This window comes from Carassius auratus, chromosome 17 (genome assembly GCF_003368295.1).
Source record: "Carassius auratus strain Wakin chromosome 17, ASM336829v1, whole genome shotgun sequence".
In the NCBI taxonomy this organism is placed as follows: domain Eukaryota; kingdom Metazoa; phylum Chordata; class Actinopteri; order Cypriniformes; family Cyprinidae; genus Carassius; species Carassius auratus.
In genome coordinates, this window is record NC_039259.1 from 11,026,725 (window position 1) to 11,045,454 (window position 18,730).

The 18,730-nt window shown below is 40.6% G+C and overlaps 1 protein-coding gene across 4 annotated transcripts in view; it reads right to left on the reverse strand.

Annotated features, from left to right (window-relative positions):
• Positions 1–18,194, reverse strand: part of prox1a (prospero homeobox 1a) — a 34,656-nt gene extending 16,462 nt beyond the window's left edge. Inside the window, exons 1-4 of one of the 4 annotated variants that reach the window (XM_026285791.1) lie at positions 18,063–18,194; positions 12,698–14,493; positions 8,981–9,088; positions 2,845–3,039 (exon numbers count right to left, since the gene is read on the reverse strand). In XM_026285791.1, coding sequence (XP_026141576.1) covers positions 2,845–3,039; positions 8,981–9,088; positions 12,698–14,425 — 2,031 coding nt within the window. In that variant the 5' untranslated portion in view covers positions 14,426–14,493; positions 18,063–18,194. The other 3 variants (XM_026285790.1, XM_026285793.1, XM_026285792.1) reach the window with 3 other exon arrangements.
• Between the last annotated feature and the right edge of the window lie 536 nt (positions 18,195–18,730).

Below are 18,730 nucleotides of genomic sequence, written 5' to 3' on the forward strand. Positions count from 1 at the left end.
AAGTCAAAGGAGGTCTGTGTGAGTGTGCTGTGGGTATATGGCCACCAACACTTTTTCAAAAAGGCTCAGAGATCACAGGGACCAAAGAAAGAGAGTGAGAGACTAAGCCTTCTCTATGCTCTTCTCAACCGGTTCATGGGAGGAGGGTACAAGGACTGAAGACAAGGCGGGTTTGGGGCAAATTGGGAGGGAGGACACTCAGGGGGTTTTGACAGAAGAGCCTTGAACTATTTTGTGGCCGAAAGATGAGACCTTCCCAGAGCTGTCATAAAAATGTCTCCTTATCCCAGTGGAGCCCGTGGACCCCACCCCTCTTAGAACTCTTCAATGGTGCCTGTGATGTGATACAGTAAGTGTGAAGACGGCTCCTGAGAACCAGATGCCACAATTACAGGGCCAGGAAACGCCACTTTGGCTAACAATGCGTAACTGTGCTGCAAGTCTTAACAGGTGTTCACTTTCCTTATGCGATTAAATGCTCTGTAACTTTTCTTTGGATTTTAAAGGATTTGTTTGCCAGTTATTTTCCACACTCCTTGTTTTTCCAAGCCCCTACATTGTTCGTTTTTTAGTGAACCACATAAAAAAGAAGTTTTGTAGAGTGTTTATGCAGCTCTTTTCCAAGTAAGATCAGTCCAGCTCTAAAAACACCTTAAACGTGCTCCAGACGAGTTTTGGTCTGATAGTCCATGTCTTCAGTAGCCATACAATAGCTTTATATGAGGATTTAAATGACTAAGTACTGATGATGTTCTTCTTTTTTTGTCAAGATTTAATAATTGCAAATGTTTACACCGTAAATTCAGTTTATTCCTCACACAAAGCTTTCATGAGACTTCAGAAGACATTAAATATATCAGACAAGTCATATGGACAACCATTGTTACTGTTTTTTTTTTTTTTATCCTACGAATGAATTTTTAAAAAGTAACAGTATACAGGTTTACAAGGACGTGGAGAGAGCAAATAGTAACCAAATTTTCATGTTCAATTGAACTACCTCTTTAATAAAATATCATTCTAATGTGTTCATTTAGCTACGCAGGATAAACAAATGATGTTCCCAGACAACAGTTAAGCAGGCCTGTTAGGCTTGATCATATCTGCTTTGTACATAGAGAAACCCCTTCAGCGAAGAGATAACACTTGCCACATTGCTGGCGGCTCTGTTTGGGAGAAAAGACGAGAAAGGGGATTTCTCTTGTTTTTTTGGGAGCCTTTCAGGGTCCGGACATCATAAGCTGTGTCTATGCAAATGTCCTTGATTGTGTTCATTTGTGCCATTGTCCAGCTAAGACAAACAGAGCAGTAATTAGGAGAGAAACCATGGCGCATCGAGACAGCACGATGGAGGAGGAGCCGAATGAAGGATAAACAACTTGAAAGAAAACAGCAAGCTTGGTGAGCCCAACACACCAAGTGCATTGAAGGCAATTAATGAAGCTTCTTTAATTATGGCCTTTGCTCATTCCACCATGAGGAATGTGACAATTATGTCATTAAAAAGTTTGTAATGGGAAAGTGAGGGGTGAGTACATTCGAAGAGGATGAAAGACACAAGGCAGCGAAAGGAAGTGCAATGAAAGAGAGGGAGAGAGAAATGACAGGGCCCGACTACAAAAGACTCACGAAAGTCTCAAAGGAGGAGGAAGCACATTACTGGTGCATATTGACAGACTAGATTAACATCAAACGATCAGCACAACAGAGGGTATATTCATTCAGGAGGAGCTAGCAAGGTGGAACTTTGATGATGCTAAATTTGGCAGAAAGAGCGACTTGCTGAATCGGCGAGGGTTCCAGTTTCATGCCTCGCAGTCTGACAGGTGGAGAAGAGAAAATTTAGCACAAAAAAAGCCTCAGCATGAAGTGTCCCTTTGCACCGCTAAAGGTTGTGTGACCTCTCTCTGCGGCACGGACTTGCTGTGGGATGTTGTCGCACGCTAGACGAGACGTGACGTGAGATGAGTTGGCCCGGTAGGAAAAAAGGAACAGACTGGGGCGCTGAAATTTGCATTAAAGATCGAGTTTTCCTTGCATGGAAAATGAGCATTTGGGAAAGTCTTTCAGGCCGTCCTGCTTGTACACCTGTGCAGCCTTTGTGGCTCTTGATATGCAAAACAATCTCTCCCTCGGTTCGACTTCTCTACCAACAACAGTCTTATTCATGGTGCCCTGCACTTTCTTCCACAGCCATGCAAATCTTGCATTTATATATGAAAATAGGGATCATGTCCCTAAATATCTTCCTGGTCACGAAAGGTGTGGCGTGCGTGTTCTCTGTACCTGCAATCACAATAAACCTTGGCTTTGACCTGATCTAAATGAAAGCGAGGGGAGGGGAGGGGGATGGGGCATATTTTTGCTAATAGTCAGCTAAATGATGATGATGTTTAAGGATAGTGTTTGAATGACCAGAGTCCCAGTGGGCAGATATTGATAGTGAGCTGAGCGCTAAATGTGAGCTCTGCAAATTGTATTTGACAAGGACACTTGGGCCTGAAGCATAGCTCCCTGTTTGCCTCATCAAACAGACAGATGCATGACTGTGTTTCGGCCAAAAAAAAAGGAGAAAAAAATTCTTGTTCGCTTTACCCCAAGAGTACAACAAGCGGGGGGAGCATGGGGGTGGGGCTTTTGGGATGAACAGCTTGCCATTCATTGTCTAATCATATAAAGAGATCATTTAGCTGTATTAATTTTAAAGCTTTGAACTGCGCTAACATTAACAGAAAGCATTCATAATGCCTTATGCATCACTGCGTGAATCTCACCTCGTAATACAGTGTGGCCTGATAATGTGAATGCAGTAGTGTGAAACAGAGGTAACGGAAGAACGCTCACCTCAAAATCGTTGGCCTTGTTGTAGTGCATGTTAAGAGCGCGGAAAAGCTCGCAGTCCCGGCTCACGCTCAGCTCTTCAGTCCCTGTCACACCGTCGTTGATGGCCTGCCGAGCAAATTTCTCCATCTGGATGTAGTAGAACTCACGGAAGTTGCTGAACCACTTGATCAGCTGAGATGTGATGCAGCGGTTGAACTTTGAGAGAGAATGGGGGGAAAGAGAAACACTTGTTGTCATTTTTGTTGCTGTAGGTGAGCACAGAGAAATGCATTTGATATTTACAGAGCACCTTTGTGCTCATCTGTCCTGCTGAAACGTATACTCCTCGACCCTTTCGAGAAAAAAAAAAAAAAACATTTCGGGAAAAAATATAAAACCAAAGACTACAGTGTATAATCTTTTTTTTTTTTTTTTTTCAGAAAAAAAAAACATACCAAAAGGTTCCCACTAATTTAATCTGTTTTTACTAAAACGAATATAATCAGGTGTGACTAACCTCTAATCTGGTTAGCCAGTGAGACCCTTAAATGTCAGGACAACAGATAAGACATTTGTTTCTACAAACGTGTTTACTTCACATTGTCCTTGAGGATGATGGGTGCGCAAACAAACCCGTAGCCGAGACAGATTGGTCAGAGGGTGTTTTTTGTTCTCCAACAAGGCTTACATGGTCGGTGCGGATATTTGCTGTTGTGCACAAATGCAAACAGTTCAGGGTTGAGTAGATGAAATTATAATTGTGTCAACAGCCCGTAATGCAGTAACGGCAAATTTACATATCAAGTAGCCGAGTTAATTCTGACATGCCTCAGGTTTTCTTCCCTGACATTAATAATCGAGTGAAGTAAGTGATCAAGTAAAGGGTGAAATTGAGTGAAGAAATCTAAATTACGTGAAAACCTTGCAACAAGTACAGCTCTAGCTGAATAGTTCAGCTTGGCAGCTCAAAGCTAGCCTTTGTACGCTGTTGTGGGAGCTATATTTGGAGCGCCCGATCCTAGACCAGTAAATACACAGTACTCTGTTTGCCCTGTGTACTTGCCCCATGACCTCAGCAAATGACCTGTGTGACAGCCTTTGGTCCTTTCGGTGTGTGCACGGCTACGTGTGTATGTTAATGTGTGTGCGCGAACGCTACGGCTGCCAAGAGTGTGAATGTACAGGACAGCTGAGTTGAATGTAGCCAAGTTAAAAGCTATAAATCCAGCGGGCTTTCTGTTGGCTGCTCTGACATGCAGCCTCCTGCCTTTTGTCATTATGGGTGTTCATCAAGCCTTCATTGCCTTTGCCTCCCCTTTCTATACCCTCAAAGAGCATTAATCAAAAATCAACAGCGAGCACTTATCTATCAGTGGCCATGAGAACATGCAGGCCTCTGTTTAGATGACAGCTGAGGAGAGAGAGATCGAGCATGAGGAGAAGAAAAAAGAGGAAGGACAAGGAACAAAGAGGGGGGAGGGCGGCCGTGTTTTCCGAGGTTAGAAGTAATTACCGTGTAGAAACTTGTGTGCTTGCAAATTTAAGATAATGACGCGAAAGAGGAATCATTGCGGGGAATCTGAGTCGGAGAAAGAGTCAGAAGCCACGAAGGGCTGATAGGTTTCCCCAAAAGGCCAGCCGAGAGCATAATTACCGCGCCACCGCGAGAGTCCTTCTCCCATAATTCAGCAGAAAATGATTAAGTCGTCATCCCGAGGCATCAGTCTGCAGAAGTTCAAACATGTACTTAACCTATTCAGGAATTATACATTTGGCCTGTGTGTCGCCTCTGCCTTCTTTCAGCCCAACAGCGAGCGAGAACACGGGTTGAAAAGAAAGAAAGAGGAGAAAAAAAAAGAACAACCAAAGAAGCAAGGCTATCTGATCTCTCGCTTACCCCCGTTTCAATAGACGTTAAACCTATTAGGATCTACTGAACTCGAGGGGCTTCTTTTTTCCGCTTTATCTGCGGAGCGAAATGCACTGTCCAAATTTCCAGACACTGAGATAAGGACCCCCGGCCCCGTGACGACTTACTCCAGCCCCCCACCACCCCCTTAATTCTTTTAGAATAAGAAACAAAACATTACAAAATGATAGCAGACTGCTCACTGGGGAATGAAAATTGCTTTGACATGGAGATTAGGCTCTTCTATTGTCATAAGACATTGTCTCATATGAGTGGGGCATGCAGAAGAGATGGATAAAAGGCGAGAGAGGGGGGAATTTTTTTCTAGAATGGCTAGTGGATGACATAATGGAGAGCGCAGAAAAGTAAGTCCGCATGACATCGTTTGGCAGCGCTGTATAAAGGGAGATTTAAAAAGCATTGTTGCCGAATAGAAATACCAGAGATTCGGGGGACAATGGAGCCACGTTGCTGGAACGTGACAACTCAGCAATTAAGGATCATGTCATCTGCTTGTCAAACAAAAATAACTAGTCTAGCTCTCTCAGCTCTCAGCCACCCCACGGAACAAAACACTAAATGATACGTCGTTGCACAAAAAACACTTGCGAAAACTCATTTGTCTTAGTGGGATTGTGGGAGAGAAAGTGAGATGGGTTGGTTTCGAACAATATGTTTTTTTGCATTCTGAGTCAAGCTCTTAAATTTTTCAAGTAACTTTTTAAAAAGTTTTTAAAGTGTTGACATGTTGTAATTGTATGTATATTTTATTCCAGGGGCGCCTGTGAAATTTTTCACTCACCTGGTGCTCTTAATAAAAATAATTATTATTATTAAAAAAAAAAAATTAATTCCTGACTATAACATAACAAAATGCATTTTGGTGAAACTGATTTCAAATAATGAGTATTATGAAAACTTCCATATAAACTTGAATTATTTATTATTAGTTACTAAATTTAATTATTATTATTATTACTATTTTTATTATAAACATAAACATTGTTTTGATACTGAATTGAAACAAAAATAAATACTTTTTTTTTATAAATTAACATTTGAAGTAATATAAGCTATAAAATATACTTTATATATGTACAATACTTTATACAAAAAAAAGAAAAAAAATATATTTATTTTAAATAATACAAGCATAATAACTAATGGACTTCACTTTTCTAGAAGAAAGTGTCTAGAAGAAATTTTGACTTGAGCATGTATATGAAACCTTTAATTACAATAACTGCAGCTTTATTAGGATTTGATTTAGTATTTATTTATTTTATTTATTTTAGTTTTTTAGTTTTTTGGTTGCAATCACAATCCACTTGCACATACTTTGATCAGCAAGACGAATCAGCAAAATGCTTTTGTATGTATGCGTAAAAATCTACACGCACACAAACACACTACTTTCATAAAAAAAATCTATTATTCTATCATTTCCAGTAATGTTCTTAGAACACCAAACTCGATGCTTCCCATGGGACACCTCATCCTGTTATTCTCTACCCCCACAAAAAACCTTGTATATCCAGTGAGCACACTCAAAAGATTCATAAAACAAATCAGCCTGACGCCTGTGATGTGTCCGGGCAGCAGTTGACTCAGAGAACAGCGTACGGGAGCGAGAGCATTTCACACACTCATGCTCACGGGCCTGTGAAAGATTATTCCTCTGGTGACAGAGATCCGCTCTTTCCAAGACACCGGGGGAAGACTTGACCTGTCACTCCGCACGTTTCCTCTGTTAGCCATGGACAATACAGGCTTTCACACACGCCTGGTGGGGACGCTACTTATACGGGGGTCTGTGCATTTTAAGTCTCCCCCCTCACACGCAGCATGCACTTAGATTGTGAATCTGGGAAAAGTTGAGCTCTATAGGGGGAAGTAAGCTAAGTGCCCCAGTAGGTTATTTGATATTCGGCTGTTAATGCTACATGGTATGCTGTATGTTTAAAGGCAGTCAGGCAGCCTGGTGACAAAGCCTGAGCGGCTGAATTTATTTCCCTGACCTACGGTTGACCTTACTGGAGCTGTCCTGCTGAAACATATACTCCTCGACCCTTTCGGGGTGACATAACCCCTGCTCATACTTGCTTTGACTGCTCATAATCAGTGTCACACCATCTTCCTGCTAATACTCCTCTTAACCTTTGACCCTCTCTTATTTAGCCCTCAAAGGCTTCTGTAACAAGCCCAGTGGACCACCCCTCCATGATGTGAATATGCCATATGCGATTTATGGTGATTAAATTGGAAAGAAATACAGGGGCGAGCGAGGTGTAAAAGATGTTCATGGTATTTTGGCAGTAAATCACATTAGTATAATGACCCATCACAAGCAGGAGTGTGTCCTGTAATACTCTGTGTGACAAATTTGATAACAGATAACAGTTCAAGGAACAACTGTGAAAACGAGATATTGAGGAGGGACAAAAGTATTATCCATTACATAAGAGCTAAGATCAGGGAATTGTCACAGTTTCCTGTAGCTTTCCTGTGAAGGGAGGCTGTATTAATCTCTTTATGACCACTGGCTCACTATGTGAAGTCATAAGTGGGAAATGTTCTTGCTTGCTTCTGCACTACCTGTAAGAAGCAGCTTCCTCTTCCTGACTGAGTTACAATCTGTCATCACCATTATGGTTAAAGTCAAATTCTCTCTGACTCACGCTTTTAGCCTTAGTACATTTACAAGTAACTGCAGACTGTACAGCATTGACTATATATGTGTATGTATGTGCATAAAGCATTTAAAAAAAATTTAGTTACATTTTTTTTAATTGATGTTTTTTTTTGTCTTAAGCTTAATTACAAATATACAATTCACTATTCTTGTAAAATGTATTTTTTTATTATTTGTATTTTATGAAACATTTATAGTACTTTTCAAAAAGAGAACATTAATTCTACATTTCTGTTTAATTGGGCCATTAAATAGTTGCTTTAATACAAAGGGAGGATTTTATTTATTTTTTTTAATCATCCGATTACAGACAATTTAGGTAAAACAGTTGTCATATCAACCTATTTCCCACAGTCATTATTTCCTATTTAGATCCCATCATTATGGTGCTTAAACGTCTTTAATCACTAATTCCTGTAACTTTCGTGGACATATACAGCTGTAATTAGTCAGTAATTTATGCTTAATTCCCTTACATACATACTAGTTGATCCAACAAACACATGCCACCCATTGTTCCCGTCTGCTTAAGCAGCCCTGAAAAACCATCTCTCCCAGGACACTGACCTTGTTTTGCAAAATGTTAATTTAATGTGTACAGGATTTCACCGCCTTGTCTAAAGGGGAATTATAATTGGGGCCGTCTTTAATCTAAGGCTTTGATTAACTTTCTCTTTTGTGGCTGAAAATTAAGTACACAAAACATATGAATTAGAAGAAGTTTTTCGGTTTTCTTAAAAGTTAAAAATTTAAAAAAGGACTGTCCGTCTATAAATCAGCTTTCTCAAATATTACTTTCTAGATATTATATCATCCCCTATCAGAGCAAAAACGCTAACAGCGAGCGATGAATGGCAGTACATTCACATGAGTATTAAGCTGCTGGCAGATTTAGATGGATGCAACAGAAGCATGTGTGTGAGGATGAGGTGGTCACCCTGGACCCGGCACAGGGGCAGCTGGGAGTGAGAGGACCCTGCTCTCCTCATTTAAATAATGTGGCCTGAATCTGTCACATTATTTCTCCTCCGTATGCTCCCTGTATGACGCATCAACAACAAATTAAGTTGTAAATAAGAGACAATCACTGCCATTGTTTTGTTTGTGTTGTTGTGCTCCATTTTGTTTGTTGTCTCCCTCCTCCTCCGAGTCCCCTCCCGCTTTCGTTTGTTAGTTTCTGCCGAACCTCTAATTTTCTCAGCTCTTATCACCCTCTGCCTCCCACTTCCACAGATCAGTTGGGGATGGGAACTCTTGGAAACTCTTGTAAATTATCAGATGACAGAAACAGAGCCTAGTTGTCTGTAGTGGCGCGAACAAAAAAAGAGGATAAAAACGTAATCTCACGATCAGTGTTTAAAATGAAAGCGTAAGTGAGTAAAAGGGAAAGTGGGACTTGTGCTATGCCGTTTTGTTCTCCTCTCGGAGATTAAGGCCAGTTATTTTAATTGAGGGGGTGGAGGGGTCGGGGAGCCGGCTGTCTGTTTGGGACCCATCTGGACTAGTGGGACAGCACTACTTCACACGACATAGTTAACGGTCAATGGCGGACTCACCTTCACGTCTGAGAAGAACATCTTCAGCATGTTGGAGCTGGGGTAGCGTGTGTAGAAGAACATCAGCTTGGCCTTCTTCAGATGGTTTGGAGAAAGCCCCTCTTGGATTTGAAATTTGAAGGTCAAGGAAATTATTTTGTAATATAATTATTTTAGACATTTACTGGTAGTAAACCACATTTGTACTTCTTTACGATGGCCTGATGTTAAATAAAATATCAAACAACATATAAACATAAAATAAGCCAACCTTACTTCTTTGATGTATTTACACCATTGCAAACTATCCCTAATTATTCCCGTATTCTGACGACTTTATATTAACACCTACAGAGTCCAAGTCAATGTAGCATTGCAAGTCAATAAACGTCTGCTTATCCCAATAAAAGCGCTATTTATCTGGAGGTGGCACTGCCCTCTAGATTGGTAAACAGAGGGCAGCTGAGGGGGGTCCCAGGAGAGACCGTGGCTAACCAGAGCCATCTACCCATTACAATTAGCCCCAACCCCCAACCCTCCACCCTGAGCCTCCTGGCACGGCCCCCGCTCTGCCAGTTAGGCCGGCTTTAGCCACATCTGCGCTCCAGACTGGCCCAGCCATTTCCTCTGCAAATTAACGGCTTTATAATTTATCAAAAATGAAGATGCATGTGGGGCTAAATCAATGGGCCCCCACAAGGTCAATTAAGAGGCTCACCCAGCACTCGCCTAGCCACCCCCCCCCCCACCTTCACTATAAAGCATGGCACAATCATGACAGCTCACACCGAATACGGTACATCACTGTGTCTGTTATGTAAAACACTAAGTGCTGGAACAGTTGCAAGTTACAAGAACAACAATAAATGCATCTACATGTATGGAACACTAAAAATGGACTGTCTGTGCAATTTCCAACAGTGAGCCTCTTTAATAATGGTGTGTATGTAGATTGACGTGTTCCTTCTGCCAAGAGAGGAGGAGAGGAGGAGAACGTAGCTGACCTCCATTAGGCTGATAGGGAAGACCAAAAGAGCATTACTCTCTTTCCTACCATCTGTCATAATGCATACAGCAAATAACAGCAGTGAATGACAGTGAGGGAGGGAGAGAGAGAGTTAAGCTGTCTTTTTCACAACAAGTCAGATTTTTCAAGGACCTAAAGGCTCATTTAAAAACCAAGAGATGGGGAAAGCCCAAGCAGCGAGGCCGCTCCTCAAAAGTGCTTCTTCATGAAATGGAGCGAATAATAGGCCGTGTTGGAGTCTGGAATGAGAGGGCTGATAAACACCTTAATAGTTGTATTTTATTTGTATATTTGTCAAGGGATTAATCACTTTGAGATGCTGTTTAATCTAATGGGTGTCGCACATTGAAAGCAGCGAGGAAGCGTTTCGCAGTTACCACTTTTCAATCTCTACGCAGTATTTATGGAGCGACGATTATATCAGTTTATTCTTCCCTTCATCTGCTCTGTTAACAACATTCATAAATCCCAGTTATCTCATTACTCAGTGCCATTAACATTCAAGACATTTACTTCTAAGTAAAACAAACAGTCACAGATCTTGGGAACAATGTGTTGAGGATGACTCGACCAACGCACATTTCCTACAAGTAGACCTAGCTTCCAAGAAAAATAGAGCTGTTTCTAGGATACGTAAATATGCAAAATGACAAAACAGACCGAGTAAACACTGGCCCACTCGGTGTAAGACAAGCCGGTCCATAGTCAACATGAATGAAGGACATAATGCAAACTTGAATATGAAGTATTTCAGGGGAGGAGAAAAATGGGGCAGCTGTGGTTTACAGCCATATGAGAGACTACATAAACAACGCCACCATAGATGCTCTGCATCATCAGGCTTTTTTAGGTCTGGTTTTGTATTAAGCATGTTGCATGTAAGGGAGACAATAACTAGTGAAATGCGATCCAACAGCCAGGTGTAAGGAGAGAAAGGAGGGGAAAAGGACATAGGGATGCTAAATCCATAAATTAATGCTAGACATCTGTTCAGCAATATGAAAGATTAGAGCAACAAATGTACTACAGCAGAGACTTTAGCTCTTGCTTAGAAAAATAGAATAGGAAGCGTTTTCAGATTGTTCGGCTGAAAAAAAAAATGCTTTGATGAATCACTTGACAATCTTCTGACATAAAAATATAGAAATTAGAACGGACTCGAATTGTGTCATTCCACCGGCAAAGTGATTTTGAAATGGAGAAGGTCTTTTATTAAACCACTTTGGCAAGCGAGTTTGAAAAGTGATCTGAGCGTTGTCTTCATAGCGCACGTTTTCTTTGCTTCACTTTAATTGATGAAACCTGAATCTACGTGCAATAGCTGCCTCAGCACTTGAGCATGGAGCTGGTGCAACTATGAACCTCTGTCCTCGTCTACTATATTAGACATGCAAACTGGCTTCACCTGCCGCCCACCCCCACCCCATTCTTACAACAGCCCTGTGCCAGAGCTGTTCGGTCTCTCTATATGCAAATGATGGGGGAAACTGAACAAGGCTATTTTTCTTGAGATGCAAAGAGAGCACGTGACAAGGAAGATCATGCTGGCCACGGCTGAAGATAATTGGCTGCTTGTTTCTTCTAGAATTTGAATAGAAATTCATATTTGATTAAACACCCTATTTTGCAAATATTGAGAAGTTGTTGTTCAGGTCTCAACTGTGCAGGTGTGCAAGTATATGTATATAATAGACTCTCTGAGCTAAAGAGTGCTTACTTGGTGAATTCTCTTTGCGTTGTAAGGATCAACCATTAAGCCAGTTAACTGTAATAAATAATGTAATCATTTAATTAATAAATTAAATAATTTAATATTTAAAAAATGTAGACTGTTTAAAACTTTATATGGAACATTTGGTTTTGTTCTTTTTGACAATTCAAAGCTTATCAAAGACCTAGTAGTCATTTGGCAAAAGGTTAAAAAGAGGGAAAGGGATGAAAGAAAAGCAGCTACCTCCAAACACCTGTTCACACCAGAGAATCAGGATAAAAAGAAGAGACCTACTGCCAGGCAACAGCTATCAGTGTACCTTTACCTAAAGCAAGCTGGTGGTGTTCATAAGAAATAGGCTTTGTTATTTTCTTGAGCTCACATATAATGTAAAATAAAAGCAAATAAAAAGGAGAATACATTTTTAAAATTACGAAGCTCAACAGCAGGGATTTTGTTTTACCCTTGTTGCCATCGACACTGACGGAGCACACATCCTCCTAAATAAAGCACTCCTCCACCGACAGAGATCTTTTACCATCCTTCTAACACAAGTTTCTAGGGCCTCTAAGCAAAGGATCCCACTTGTCCTTTTACTTCCTGGCTTTGAAATATGATTTGCTTTGAGCATTTATGTACAAAGTCTTGCATGCGCTGTGATGAAAGAGAGGGTTTTATTGTGAGTCTCCCTGTGATAGTGTGAGAACAGAGAAGATGGGAGGTATCTTAGCCACGGCGGGGCCTTTCAGCACTTCTCCATATAGCGCACACTTAAAAGCCTCCATCCACTGAGCTCTTTTTAATCTTTGGACTACTAGAGGAACACTGATTGTGAATGTGCCAATTAATGGAGATTCATTGAAATTACATTTACGTCTTTCAAGATCTGTCTGTCATTCATTTGGTATTTAAGCTGCACTTGCATCAGAGCCGTCTAAAAATTTTTTCAACTAAACAAATAAAAATACAATTATCATTAAATGATTTTTTGAAAGGATATTGTATTTCCTGAATATGGAGAGATGTCAGACATGTCCTGAAGGTCTCCGCACTCTGACTTGATGAGGGACAAGGACAAGCCTTCATTCCCTGGGTGTGTTGGTGAGATGGAACGATGGTGGCTGAGGTGGTTGGATGACATCTTGGTCCGTAGGCTGGTGGTCTCTCTGGACAGATCCAGAGACTCAGGAGAAGACCTATCCTTTCCTGGGTAAGGCCCTGTTGGGGCACCTAAGGGGCTCTGGAAAGGGTAGCCCATTAGAGGAAGGGGGAAAGGATGGCGGAAGGAGGGAGGACTAAAGCCCATTGTGGAAGATAAGGGTGAGGGGTGCAGGGAGGGATGGTGGTGAGCCCCAGGTGTGGGAAGAGACCCAGTCTGATCTGAGGAGTTCTTTCTCACTACCAAAGGCAGGGCCTCCGTTTGGTCATTCGAGTTGGGCACCTGCATACTAGCAAAAGTGTCCAGGGGATTAGGAATGATGACATCACCGAAACACTGCAAGCGCTGGTTGGCCGTATGGAAGTTTGGGTTCTCTCCATTGACTGCGAAACGATCAGGGGGCATCTGCAGGGGTGGGAAAACCTGAGGAACTGGGCGTGGAGGCTTAGCAAAGACCTTCACCACGGTGTCCACTACTTGGGACATGGCTGTATTGAGCTCTTGTTTTAGCGTCTCTGCTAGCTGTTTGCCCTCTGCATGCATGGAGGTTGGTCCCTGGTTCTTTCCTCTTGAGCCATCACGCTTGTGCTTGTCCCCCTCTGTTGCCATGTTCCGCTCCCGAATAAGTGCGCATGCTCGATCCAGGAAGTGCCCTGGATCCACATCAGACATCTCATTGTCGGAGCGATCTGGGACAGAGTCATGGGCGCGATTGTCCATTCTGTCAGATAGCATGCTGTCTTCAGAGATGTTTCCATCTTCGTCGTTCTCAGAGTCAGTGCTGTCGTAAATCTGGTAGAACTTCTCTTGCAGTTGCCGGAGCTGCTTCTGCATGTCCTCCAGCTGCAGTTTCAGTTGCCGGCGTTCTTCGTGTTTCTGCTCCTTGCGCGCAGAGACGAGCTGCTGGAAACTCTGTTGCTGCTGCTGTGGCAGTTTCTGCTTGCGCTTGTTTTCCCGGTAGTTCTCACGAGGACTCGGGGGCTGGGCTGCCCCCTCGCGCTCATTATCACCTGCACGGAGTGTGACGCTGGGTGAATGGCTCATCCCACGGATGATGTTCTCCACCCGGGCTCGTTTGGCCCTAAGATGCTCATCTGTTAGCCTCTCCATTTCAAATTGGGTCATGGAGGGCCTGTTAAATGGTGAAAGGCACTCCTGAGGGCTGCCCCGTGAGGAATTGCTGCAAGCATCCTCCTGCTGGATCTCTGAACCGGTGCTCGAGAGGCCACTTCCCTGGAAATTAGGCTCACTGCCTCCATTTTTGGTCAAATTGCTTTTCAGAAGCTGGGAGATGATGGTTGCCCCCGGAAAGGGCATCATAGCATCTTCATAAGAGTTCGCCCTCTTCAACAGCTTGCGAAGCACATTGGACTTCTCGCCGTCTGCGTGCTGCACCACAGAACACTCAACATCCTGCTCGGAACCGTGGGGATTCATGGCACTAAGAAAGGTTGCTTTTGCTTGGGTGAAAACCACAGATGCTTGCCCAATAGTCCTCTTCACTCCTATGTCAACTCTTCTTCTCTTGGTTTGTCTGCTTAAGAGGGATGTGCTGTCATGGTCAGGCATCACTGGAACTGTTATTGTGCCATCTTTGAAAGCCTGTCAGCTGGGCACAGCTCGAGAACCCTGGGAACCTAGCCAAAAAGAAAGGACTGATGAATAATTTTCTTTATATGTCTCCAAGTTTCTTGTGGCCAATGCTAAATGCAATTTGAAATAGACTAACATTCAAGAGAACAACACAAAACTTATAAAAAAATATTTGAAGTCAGTCTATTGTATGCTAAATAAAAATTGACAAAGAGTTTGACCGCAAAAAGTATATAATAAGGATCAGTTACAAACTTGTCATTCAAATTATTTGAATAATTCAAAAAAAAAAAAAAAAAAAAAAAAAAAAGTAATACCCAAATCTATGTAGAGCTGTACACCAAAACGATCTCATGTAAGAACCAGTTAAAATCACAATGCTCTGTTTATCCAGACATGTCCTACCATTATTGTGTTCTTACAGCCAACTTGCAGGCTTTGTTCACTTTGGTATGTTTTGAGGTATCCTTGATATTTGCAAAGACACTTACAGTAGCGGATTTAATATTATCTTTTGGAGATTAGCAGGCATATATGTCCCCTCATCTAATAATAAAAAAAGATATATATATATATATATATATATATATATATATATATATATATATATATATATATATATATATATATATATATATATATATATATATATATATATATATATCATAATACAACAAGTATAGGCTAATACACCTCATGAATTAAGTTCTGGATTTACAAAAACAAATGGTTTAGGTTGATCAAATTAATTCAAACCAAACTCCTTTGGTGGATAATATAGAATAATAAAAGTTAGTTTTACAAGTTGACGGTGATTTAAGTTTGGCCAACATTACACATGGCGATTAAATCAGATGATAATAAGTATGAGTTCTCCGTGCATATCAAAAAGGCAAATATGTAGCTTTGATCGTTCTGAATGTAACGCACTTTAAATAGACTAGGGTATTTCATTTGCACTGAGCATAAAGTGCACAGCTTTGCTTAGCAGGTATTGAATAACGAGACTACTTCCTCAAACATACACATAAAATGTAATGTAATGAAAAAGTCCAGTAATTTAATGTGATAGTGTCTTCATTCTGACCAGCACGGCCAGGTTTGCAAATATCTAGAATAAATATCTAAAAGCCTATTCTGTGATAAACACCATATGAGACGTAGCCTTTAACTTTGCTTCAAGACGCACCGATTAACTTAGTCATACGTTTACATTTACAGTATGAAACAAATCGGAAATACTGCTTTTGTTGTCACTAAATATAGACACCTGACAAGTCAAGAAAAAGACAACAAAATCTGTTCGTTGTAGACGTCTTTCACCTCATACGGCCATCGCGTCCTATGCGCTGCTTTTCTTTCCAAAAAATTCAAGCTGTTCCACTTCAGTTCAAAAAGTTGTGATGGAAAATGAAATATATACTACATATATATGTTAACGCACACAATTCGGTTGCTGTGTTAAATAGCCAAAACATTTAGTCACCAGCACGTTCTCGGATATAGGGGGTTTGTACCTTTAAAGTCCCAAGAACCCTACACAGTCTCTCAGCCAACCTAAAGACCTCTAAAATGGCTAGATTTGATCAGTAACACATTTAGTCTTTTTTTTCTCCCCAGTAACTTTTCACCAGAAACATTAACATTTATATATAGTTTCAAATATCATTAGTTAGAAAGTTCAAGATTAGTTCAGAGTTAGAAATGTCGTCAAATTTGAGACAATTATTATTTATATATTTTTCTCCTGGGAGCCCTGATTGAAACTCCTGCCCTGTAGGGATAGGGTAATACACTGCACCTCAAACTTAAAATATTTTATAAACAACCACGTGCGTGACATTCATTTTGACATTAAACACCTAAAACAGACTTCACGGCTTTATATACGCCGGTAATTCTTTCCTAAACATACGATTTTGATGTACCCGTAAACTGAAGCAAAGCTTTGATGTAATATGACTTTCACGTCAGAAAACGACGATGATGATGATGATGAAGTAACGCGTCAAGCTGGAGTGGCAGTAAAATTCAGAGGCTCAGTATAAGCCAACGCTCCTAAAAATAAAGGTTCGTCCATGGTTCTTGGTAACATCTTGGTTTCAGCAAATAGCCATCGTTTATCAAGAACCATTATTTTGTAGTTGGCAGTTTGGAAGATGAAAAAAGTTCTTGATATTAGGCTACACTATAGGTTCTTCACTTCACTGTCGTTGTTTCCTCAGCTCTTTTATGCAGTATAACATGCTTATTAAACAACTAATGCATAATAAGCTCTTTGTGAAACTTAAAAGATTATTCTATGACACGTCTGGAAACCCTATTCTATCGAAACCTTTATTTCTACGAGATAGCCTACCGTAAATTCAGCGAGCGCATCTATGTAAATTATGCGGTAACTTTTTATTGTCATAAAACAACAGACGACTGACAAAAAGCAAACGGAAGTAATAATGATACAGAAAATGTAAAAACGGCATTAACACCACACGAAACGGACTGTCCTATTGCAAAGGATAAACGGCAAGTTCACAACTGAACAAAAATGTTTCGCGTCGCCTCTCCAAAGTCTACAAGCGATATCACAAGAGCGTATTTATACTTACTGTCCGAGAAACGTTAGGATGAAGTCCCTTCAAAACGATAAAGTTAACAGCAACCGAAGAGCGTGAAGGATAAAGCGATACAGCGCATCGCATGAAAAGTCATCAGTAGTAGAACAAGACTCAGCGCCAGCGCAAATGACAAGGTTACTTACTCTGAAGATGAGAGCGAATTGAGCTTCTTCGCGATAGTGTAACAGAGAAAACAGAGGGTTGTTCACCCTGTGATGAATATTGTAATTTCTCGGGACAAGCGAGAGCGAAGAGAGTGAGATAGAGAAAGAGCTCTTGTGCGCCGCTCCTCTCTCTGCATGAAAACTGTATGTCTCAGCGCACGCGGCCAGGAGGAGGCTGAGAGCGCGCGCTCGCACCAACAAGATTGACTTTAAGACGCGGCTGAAGGAAGCAGGAAGACGGCGCGTCATAATCATTGTGATGTAACGCTCGCACCTACCAATAAGAGCAGTCCGCTGGATTTAGAGGAATACAAAACAAGTGAAGTTGAAGACTCCGCTCGAGCAAAAACGAATGATACGGGGACCTTTGTGGGATAGCCTATCTGTAAGGATATGCACTTTTTCAAAAAATATGTTCTCTGTGTGGATTTTGTTAAAGTTGTTCTTTACATTATGTACAAGCGCTGTTTTTGCTGACTGAAATGTATACACTCCTTCAGTGTAGATGCATGCTCAGCATTTGAAATATAAATCGCATCAATGTGTAGCCTACTATTAAGTGGACTAATTTTTTTCTCCAGAAAATTAATACAAGATATATGTATATATACATATCCTATTATATATATATATATATATATATATATATATATATATATATATATATATATATATATATATATATATATATATATATATATATATTTATATATTTATATATATATATATAATATTCTAATTACTCTCGTATTATTTTTATATTATAATATCATGCAATTCATACATGCGAATAGTATATTTCATCACCATGTTTAAAAATAAGACCCAACTCACAACATTCATGAAATGTGGTATGCAGGCCCCGAGAAGTGACCGCAGCCTCGACCTCGTGCGTGCCTGGGTTCGTGAAAATAGTTTCGCTTGCCAAGGTTGTCTTTGAGCTATGGGCTTCTTTCTACTTAAGACCTTGCTCTTACTTTAGATCCCTCCTCCTAGCCTCCACAGTCAACAGATGAAGAATATGTTGAAGCTTTGATATATTCTTATTGTTATCTGAATACGGTTAAATAGACTTCTTCCTAGGATAACACCGTTAGATTATCCCAAAAACGCACGGGAAGTTCTTAATGTAAAATAAGGCATGCATTCATCATGTGTGCTTTTATGACCAAGGCAAGCATATACAAATCGGTCGCTATCTTAATGAACATTTGACTGATGTAAAAGAGTATTTGTAATAGAAGAGAACAGTAGTCTATTCTCTGTCTTAAGTTTGATTTACGCACAGAAAATGTACACAGACTGTAGCTGCGTAGCACACGTGAACATGACCAATTAACTTACGTTTACAGCTGTCTTGCTCATAGATTTGAATTAACAAGCTAAAATAAAGTTATGCTTTATGGAAGAAAAAAAAAACAGGATTATTTGGACACATTATTTAGAGAGCCATTAGCCAATCAAATGTTGATTTCTCACCATCCTATCAGGTGCTTCATCAT